Source organism: Caretta caretta, chromosome 1 (assembly GCF_965140235.1).
Source record: "Caretta caretta isolate rCarCar2 chromosome 1, rCarCar1.hap1, whole genome shotgun sequence".
Classification (NCBI taxonomy): domain Eukaryota; kingdom Metazoa; phylum Chordata; order Testudines; family Cheloniidae; genus Caretta; species Caretta caretta.
The window spans coordinates 2,280,336-2,289,923 of record NC_134206.1 but is presented as its reverse complement, the minus strand read 5'-3'; the positions used below and the strand labels follow the sequence as shown (position 1 = coordinate 2,289,923).

The window sequence follows — 9,588 nt, the reverse complement described above, 5'->3', positions numbered from 1 at the left end:
TGTCTAGACTGGCTGAGATTTTCTGCTGAAAGTTTAGTGGGATGTTCATGAAGTTCTGGATGGCTTTGCAGAAATGGGTTTCCCCAATTGCGAAGGTGCATTAGAGGTTACACATATTCCAGTTTTGGCACTGGGCCATCTTCTGATTCATTTTTCTCCGTGGTGTTGCAGGAACTCATGGATCATTGACAGAAACATTTTCTTGGGAAATGGAGGTACCAGGAGAGGGCTGAATTTTGGAGCTGAGCGTAAGTCGAGCTGTCATTTGAAAAGCTGTCTGCGGGGGTGGAGTGTAGGGGAAAGCGTGAAATCCCAGAAATGGGAAATGGATGTGCGGGTACAGTCTGGGGAGGGCATGGGAAAGAGCTCTGAATGTACTGAAGGGGAAGGCAGACATGGGCCTGCTCAGTCTGGAGGGTTACGAGGGACTGCAGCATGTCGGTTTGCTGCTCCAAAACTTTTATCCACCTCTCCATTGCATCCCTAGTGTATGCTTCGTTTTCTATCATTTTCTTCTTGTCGCTTTCCCTCCACTGCCTGCATTCTGTCCTGTCTGCATCAGAGTAATGCAGCACCTCCCGGAACATATCTGTCTTGCTCCAACTTGAGCACTTTCTTATCCGACAGACATGCTCGGCCGGAGTGGAGGGGGGTGCCTCCTTTCAAGGACATATCTGGTGAATCACAAGTAACAATAAACAGAAGCATTATTGTTAAGTACACGTACCGTATTGAAATGCTACATTAAAATACACCTCTGGTAACACACCAATCACTTTTTGGTTGACCCTTCACAAGCACACATGCCGGTGAACACTGTAACCTTACAGACTAACACGGCTGCTACTCTGAAAACTGCAACCATGGTGAGTGTACCCTGGGTTGGGGGATATTGTGCGGAGAAGAAAAGCAATAGGAAAGGGGTCGCGGGAAACTCATGGCGGACAGTAATCCAAAGTTTCCCCACCCTTTTCCACAGGCAGTGGTCATTGTGGCAGATACGTCTCGAGTGAGGGTAAGCAAGGAGGCATCTACTACATGCTTGCAGCTTCTGCTCCAGTCTTTATACCGCTCGCCTGTGTGCCTCTTTGGTACTTGCCCAAGCAATTGCAGAATGGGGCGGGAAAGTGTCCCTCAATGGGGAAAGGAACAAAGCAGATCTACCAAGGAATCTCTCACAGAGAACTGCAGAGTTCCTGCAGAAAAGTTTTCTAGAGATCTCTGTGGAGAATTCCAGTGAAATTTTGGTGTGCATCAATACCATGTTCCATGGTAGTGCTTAGCTGCATGGAGAAATGCCTAAACACAGAAACACAGCCAGCTTTGTGCATTTCTCTTCCCTCAACCCATCTCTGCACTTCACTAAGCAAAACCACTTACTAGAGGTCTCCTCTCCTGCTTCTGGCTTGACTTACTGTGACTGCCGAGATGGGTTGGACACCTCCAGAGTGGAGAACAGCTCCTGACTGGACAGAGCACCAGGCGACCTTGGCATGGCCTCCACATCTCCTTCTGCCTCCACCTCTTTATCAATGACTTCCTCCTCTGGGTTAGCTCCAGTTTCTGTCAGCTGCAGCCCGCGGCAGTATCCACATGGGTCTTGGCCATTGTTATGGGGTCACCACCGAGGATAGCATTCAAGTTCTTATAAAAATGGCAAGTCTCGGGACCAGCATCAGAGGGACCATTTGCCTCCCCTGCCTTCTGGCACATGTGCCTCAGCTCCTTCCCCTTTGCTCTGCACTGCGGTGTGTCCACATCACAGCTCTTTTCCCACAAGCTGCGTGAAATCTGCCCATAGGTATCAAACTTCCTGCAGCTGGAGTGCAGCTGGCACTGCACATCCTCCTCTCCCAAAATACTTAGGAGATCCAGCAGCTCTGCAGTGCTCCAAGTGGGAGAGCGTTTCCTGGGTGGAGCAGCCATGGCCACCTGGGAAAACGTGATGTAAACTCTCCATGCCGAGCAAACAGGAAGGGGAATTTCTAAATTCCTGGGCCTTTAAAGGAGGAGTTCAAACCTCTGACAAGAGTGGTCAGGATGGGCATTGTGGGACACCTTCCAAAGGCCTATTGCTTTGATAAAATCAATTGCAAGTGTCTACACTGGCATGTCACTGACAAAACTTTTGTGTAAAAAGCCTTACAACTCTTCTCAAGGTAGTTGTATTGTGTCACTGAAACTGCCAACTTCCGCCATCAAAAGTGGCTTTGCAGAGTGTCCTCCTCCACCGTTGCTGCCTTTTGGTGAAAAACTTGGCAGTGTAGAAAAGGCCTAAGGAACAAGGATTGATAACCAGTATCCACACTCATGTTTCCGGCTGGTGTCTATTAAGGTTTCCCACACCATGATGTGTGGGAATTATTGTGGCACAGAGCACCATAAAATATGCAATTGGCATTGGTGGGGTTATTTCTTCATAATTCTTATCTCTGAATAAGGAAAATGTCATTTTTCAATGTGTGAAGATCAACCAATTTGCTTCATCCATCAGAATATCCCCCAGTAGTGCATGTAGTGTCTCATATTAACAATGTCTCTCCATCCAGGCATTTGTAATGAGACCATCACCCTACGCCTGGACACATACAGGAAGTTGGTATATGCAGAAGATATCGGTCTGCCTTCTCCCCTACTCCATGCCAGATTCCAACACAACTGACTTCACCAACCCCTCCACCTTCCTCCTGCTGGGCATTCCTGGCCTGGAGGCGGCCCACGTCTGGATCTCCATCCCCTTCTGTGCCATGTATGCCATAGCCATCTTGGGGAACTTCACCATTCTATTCATTGTGAAAAGCGAGCCGAGCCTGCATGGACCCATGTATTATTTCCTCTGCATGCTAGCTGTCACCGACCTGGTCCTGTCGACGTCCATCCTTCCCAAAACCCTGAGCATCTTCTGGTTCAATTCGGGGGAAATAGATTTCAATGCCTGCCTCACCCAGCTCTACTTCATTTACTGCTTCTCATGGATGGAGTCTGGGATCTTTGTGGCCATGGCTTTCGATCGCTATGTGGCCATCTGCCATCCCCTGAGATATTCCACTATCCTGACAAAACCCGTGGTGGCCAAGATTGGCCTGGCCGTGGTGCTGCGTGGTGGCATGTTCATACTGCCCTATCCCTTACTGGCGAGGCGGTGGCCATATTGCAAAACCAGCATCATCCCCCACTCGTACTGCGAGCACATAGCTGTGGTGAAATTGGCCTGCGCAGACATCCGCATCAGCAGTTACTACAGCCTCTCTGTGGCATTCTTTTTTTTTGGTCTGGATGTCTTTTTTATCATCATGTCCTATATCCAGACCCTCAGGGCCATCTTCAGCCTCCCCACAAAGGACGCCCGGCTCAAGACTTTTGGGACTTGCGGCTCGCACCTCTGTGTCATCTTAGCCTTTTACATCCCAACTCTCTTCTCTGCCCTCATGCACCGGTTTGGCCACAATGTGCCCCTGCATTTACACATTCTCATTGCCAACATGTACCTCCTTGTGCCCCCCATGCTAAACCCCATCATCTACGGGGTGAGGACTAAACAGATCCGGGACAGGCTGCTCCGGCTCATTATTCATAAAGGGGCCTAAAGTTTTCTCCTGGTGCTCTGGCTCTCTCACTAAGGAACGAGCAGAGCTGGCTGCTCACATGGTGCTGGGCCCTCTTCCCGGAATCACTGACTGCACAGTCAAAGTGATATTAATCCTTTCCTGGCCTTACTGTGATGTTTCAGTGGGACAAACTGGGGCATCCGTCTACATAGAACTCATTAACTCATGGGATTTCCGCCTATCTAATTTTAAGTAACAGGACCCCGGTGGCCCTGCCCACTTCTTTCACCAAGGTCCCGCCCCTGTTGCTCACTCCTCTCCTGCCCTCTGCATATCACTCACTGGATCATTACCGCCTCTCACCCACCTTGATGCATGTGCACTTCCAGGGGCTAGTTAGGCTCTTCAAATCTTATGTTTTTAACAGATAACTTAGCAAATAGCTGACAGGAATACAGTATCACATTCCTATATTCAAGTAATACAATTAAATTAATAATCCACTCACTCAGGTCTCATACTAAGATGTTCTGACATCTTTTGGCACTGGTTCGGTTTAAACATTTCATGTATCTCCTTACTTTGTTACTAACTCTGCAGAGAGAGAGAGAGACCCCATCAGGCCTTCTGGGAGGGGAGTGCGGTCTGGGAGGGAAGTAGGGTACAGTGGGTTAAGGCAGGGGGGCAGACACATCTGGGGTCCATATAACAACAGATTGGCCATACTGGGTAAGATGAATGGTCTATCTAGCCCTGTATCCTAGCTCACAACAGTGCCCAATACCAGGTGCTTCAGAGGGAATGAACAGAACTGGAAAATTCTGAGTGATCCATCCCCTATTGTCTCAGCTTCTGGCAAACAGAGGCCAGGGGCACACAGAACATGGCGTTGGCTTCCTGGCTAATAACTATTGATGGACCTATCTTTCATTCAGTTCTCTAGTTCTTATTGGAACCCTGTTATAGTTTTGACCTTCACAACATCTCCTGGAAAAGAGTTCCACAGGTCAACTGTGAAGAAATACTTCCTTTGTTTGCTTTAAATCTGCTGCCTATTAATTCATTTGGCTGACCCCTAGTTCTTGTGTTAGTTGAAGGAATAAATAACACTTCCTGACTGAACTTTTCCAAACCATTCATGGTTTTATTTACACTCTCATGTCCCCCCTAGTCGTCTCTTTTCAAAACCAAAAAGTCCCAGTCATTTTAATCTCTCCTCATACGGAATATCAATTTGGGTCTATTGGCCAGCAGTTGCATAGACCTTTCTGATGCGGTGTCATAACTAATAACTCATGTTTGATTAGATGAATCATCTGTATCCTTATATCTTTTGGCTTTTCCTGTACTCTTTGCTCACACTGCTTGTGCTAGAGGTACTAGAAGGGAAGCTGCACCCTGAGAGTGGGCCTGGAAACCCAGGGCCAGAGATAGGGCCTCAACATGGCTCATAATCAGGAAATCATAAAAACACGCAGGGATCCAGCATGTGGAACCCAAACAAAGTCACTCGTTGGGCTTCCAGCAGCTGGACCTTGAGCAGGGTTGTGACAGGAAGCCTTGAGCTGCTACAGGGATGCTAGGGAACTGTGAGTAGAAGGGGCATGGGGCTGGGCAGGGAGGTGTCCACAAGATGTTCTCCTCACCCAAATGTGGCTCCTCTGCCCTCAGTGTTTCCCTGAGTGTTCTCATTCCTGGACTGATCCAGCCAGGCTCCCCGAAGGAAATGTTTCCTGAATCAGGCAGTGTTGGCTTGGGGTCAAAGAGAGGGTTTGTCTCTTCATTGGAAAGTGTTCCACAGAATGGAAGAGGCAGGAAATCCCTGTTCTATTGGATTTCATATCAACTCTCTTTCTCTCTCTCTCTCTGTGCATTTTCTTCCATCACTCCCTTTCCTTTGTAACTCTGCCCACTCACACGCCTCCTTCTCTCTTCCACTTCTAATGTGCATCCCACTTTAGGTGCCAGTTATAAATGCTGAAGGCACTATTCCCTAAACTTAGTGGCAATTGCACTGTGAATTGCTGCACCTGATAGCTCATCCGGCTAGGCCAAAAGCAGTGTGCCTTAGTCTTTGTATTAATCCCAGTAAAACTAATTCCCTGCCCATTACTATCATAGAATCATAGAACATCAGGGTTGGAGAGGACCTCAGGAGGTGGGAATATGGGTGGGAGATGAGGAACGCTCAGGAACTCCAGGCTGATACCTTCAATGCTCATGGTCCCTAGTAGTTGCTCCGTACGAAGGGGCAGCACAAGATCAGGATTGAGGATATTTGAAGCCAGCAACTGTCCCCATCGGCCCTGTGTAGGTTTTGGCAGCTTTCTTACTGGTGACAAATTATTAGCGTGAAAGACCAGCAAGTTCTGAATTGGGCATACCAAGGACGTCCTCTACATGGCCAGCGATCAAGTGGACAAGAAAAGTTTCGGTGGCAGGAAAGGCTGCCACTGCACAAATATACAGCCAGACGCTGCCATAAATATAAAGGGAAGGGTGACAACCCTTTATGTAGCCAGTAACACAAAATCCCTCCTGGCCAGAGGTTCCCTCTCTGGAGAGAGAGAGACCACGCAGGTAAACCATCTTCTGAAATGATATCTGAAATGTGTAGCCTGATTTAGGGTGTCCTGATAATAGTAAGTTAATTTATCAATGTTACTTTATTTTATGTTTAATTAATTAATTATATTTATAATAATTAATTATTCATATTAATTAGTATGCATTCTAGGCTCACCAATCTGTTTGATCAGAAGATAAAAGTTCCTGTCCCAAATCAGGCTTCACAGAATTTACAAAGGACCCTCGGGGGTATGACAGGAAGCTCACGCTGAGACAGATATTGCCTTCACAACTTTTTATTAAAATCAATAATAGTAAGTAAATGGTAAAATACCCAGAGTGAGAAAGTTACAATTGCATTACTGCTATTCAAAAGATACATCTGATAATATAGTACTATATGCAACAAAGCTTTGGTAAATATACTCACACCCATCGTTGATAACGTGGTGGTAAGAGACACAGGAACAGCCTTGCGGTTCAGGATTCTCGATTCTTGAGTGAGGGATGCAGTGCTCAAAGAATCTAATGCTAAGAGCTATCAAGACTAAATTAGGGTTTACTTGACTAATTTAAACTTAAAATCAAAACCAAATAAACTCAGAATAAAAACGTAGGGAAACCAAGCTTTGCCTAGTTCCCTTGAAACTTAGAAAGTTTAAGAAGACCAAATACATCCTACTAATCATAGCAGTCATCGTTGATAGATCGATGGAGAAATATAGATTAGAAATAGAATAAGTAAGAATAGAAATGGACTACTCTATCAAGGTGGGTCACCTCTTTTATAGAATAAAGTGATGGAAATCCTTCCTCCTATACCCAAATTTCATTCCTCACCCACAAAATGTTAGAGTATGTGTCATAAATATAAAGGGAAGGGTAAACCCCTTTGAAATCCCTCCTGGCCAGGGGAAAGCTCCTCTCACCTGGAAAGGATTAAGAAGCTAAAGGTAACCTCGCTGGCACCTGACCAAAATGACCAATGAGGAGACAAGATACTTTCAAAAGCTGGGAGGAGGGAGAGAAACAAAGGGTCTGTGTCTGTCTATATGCTGGTCTTTACCAGGGATAGACCAGGAATGGAGTCTTAGAACTTTTAGTAAGTAATCTAGCTAGGTATGTGTTAGATTATGATTTCTTTAAATGGCTGAGAAATAATTGTGCTGAATAGAATAACTATTTCTGTCTGTGTATCTTTTTTGTAACTTAAGGTTTTGCCTAGAGGGGTTCTCTATGTTTTTTAATCTAATTACCCTGTAAGAGATCTACCATCCTGATTTTACAGGGGGGATTTCTTTATTTCTATTTACTTCTATTTTTATTAAAAGTCTTCTTGTAAGAAAACTGAATGCTTTTTCATTGTTCTCAGATCCAAGGGTTTGGGTCGGTGGTCACCTATGCAAATTGGTGAGGCTTTTTATCCAACATTTCCCAGGAAAGGGGGAGTGCAAGTGTTGGGAGGATTGTTCATTGTTCCTAAGATCCAAGGGTCTGGGTCTGTAGTCACCTAGGCAAATTGGTGAGGCTTTTTACCAAACCTTGTCCAGGAAGTGGGGTGCAAGGTTTTGGGAAGTATTTTGGGGGGAAGGACGCGTCCAAACAGCTCTTCCCCAGTAACCAGTATTAGTTTGGTGGTGGTAGCGGCCAGTCCAAGGACAACGGGTGGAATATTTTGTACCTTGGGGAAGTTTTGACCTAAGCTGGTAAAGATAAGCTTAGGAGGTTTTTCATGCAGGTCCCCACATCTGTACCCTAGAGTTCAGAGTGGGGGAGGAACCTTGACAGTATGCTTACTCCATAGGCTAGTATGTTTGTGCATATTGAGGACAGGTATATACGCTGTGACAAAGCTCTGTCCTTGTCTCTGTGGGTACCACGTTACCTGGTGGATTTCGCTAGCCTCAGAGGCTCACTGTGACCCTCCACGTAGCCCTTCTCTCTCTAGAGGGAAGGCTCACAGCCTACTGAGCCATTTTCATCATAAGCCAGCAAGGGAGATGAGGAGATGCAACCCTCCCTTGCACAATTTCTATTGTCTCCCAGTCTCACTGATTAATCAGGGAAGGGAGGGGGGAGCCTGGGCCCGCCCTCTACTCCAGTTCCAGCCCAGGGACCCTAATAGTATCAGCTATGGTAGCTGACTTTTTGGAAATAGAACATGTACAATTCCCTGGGCCACTTCCCTACAGCAGCCCCCACTCAATATCTCCTTCACCGTTATCTCAGGGCCTACATCCTTGCTTCTCATATGGATTTGTACTACTTAGTTCATCCAACAGCACGGCTTCCTCCTACCGCTCCTGACACTTGCGCCTCACTGACTAACTGGGAGGCTTTCAACTCGTTCCATCCAGCCCTTGATCGGCTTCAGGTGTCCCAATCAACCTAGCTATCTCCATTGCTTTCTAGAAGGATCTTAATTGGCCCCCCGTGTCTTGATTCACCTGGAGCAACTGCCATTTGGTTACCATGGTACAGGGATTTGTTTAGCCTGGGGCTAACATACCTGTTCCTCACTACTTTAATACAGCCCTGGCCCCATCACAAAGCACACAAGTTTCCTAGTGGTGTACGTGTTAAGTATGTGGGTACAAGATTGAAAAAAAAACAAAACATGTCATTCTCTATTGTCTATTGGTCTAGATAAAAGGTCATAAGCATATGCATGGAGACTTATTTATTTCGGTAAGAAGATATAGGTCAACTTTACTTTTCTGGGTAAAAGGCCTTAATATCGATATGCTAACTTTGCCTCAGATTAACATACAGGATATGGCCTGTAGGTCTCTTGCATTACAGCCAAACTTATTTTAATATAAATCTATACACCTATTACAATACATCAAATACTTAAACTCTAAGAAAAGATATAGATATAGATATGCAAGCAAGCAGGTTAGTCCTATAGGCTACAAACAATACTTTTCAGTTACAGAAACTGTAAGTAAAGGCAAGGAAATGCGTTAGATTAACATTTGTTTTAGCTTGTCAATTTTCCCTATGCTAAGAGGTAATTTCATGCCTGTTCTGTAACTGGAAAGCAAAGTCAGAGGGGAATCCTCTGTGTTTTAAATCTTTTTTCTTTACGCTGTAAAGTTACCTTCCATCCTGATTTTACAGGTGTGATTCTTTAACTTCTTTTTTAATAAAATTCTTCTTTTAAGAATCTAATTGATTTTCAGTGTCCTAAAAACCCAGTGGTTTGTTCTGTGCTCACTTTGTAGCCATTGGGTTAGTATAGTATTCTCAAGCCTCCCCCAGAAAAGGGGGCGAAGGAGCTTGGGGGAATATTTTGTGGAAAGAGGGACTCCAAGTGGCCCTTTTTCCTGTATTTTTTGTCTCAATCACTTGGTGGTGGTGGCAGCAATACCGTCCAAGGACAAGGGAAGGAGTTGTGCCTTGGGGAAGTTTTAACCTAAGCGGGTAGAAATAAGCTTAGGGGGTCTTTCATGCAGGTCCCCACATCTAT

At 45.5% G+C, this 9,588-nt stretch overlaps 1 protein-coding gene across 2 annotated transcripts; it reads left to right on the top strand.

The window, feature by feature from the left end:
• The first annotated feature begins 490 nt into the window (after positions 1-490).
• Positions 491-3,587, top strand: LOC142072195 (olfactory receptor 52M1-like). Of its 2 annotated transcripts, XM_075128757.1 has the most exons (2): positions 491-497; positions 2,647-3,587. In XM_075128757.1, the coding sequence occupies exons 1-2, from the start codon at positions 491-493 to the stop codon at positions 3,585-3,587; spliced, it is 948 nt and encodes a 315-aa protein (XP_074984858.1). The 2 variants fall into 2 exon arrangements, with proteins under 2 accessions (XP_074984858.1, XP_074984844.1); XM_075128743.1 differs by lacking the exon at positions 491-497 and having other exon boundaries at positions 2,640-3,587.
• The last annotated feature ends 6,001 nt before the right edge of the window (positions 3,588-9,588 follow it).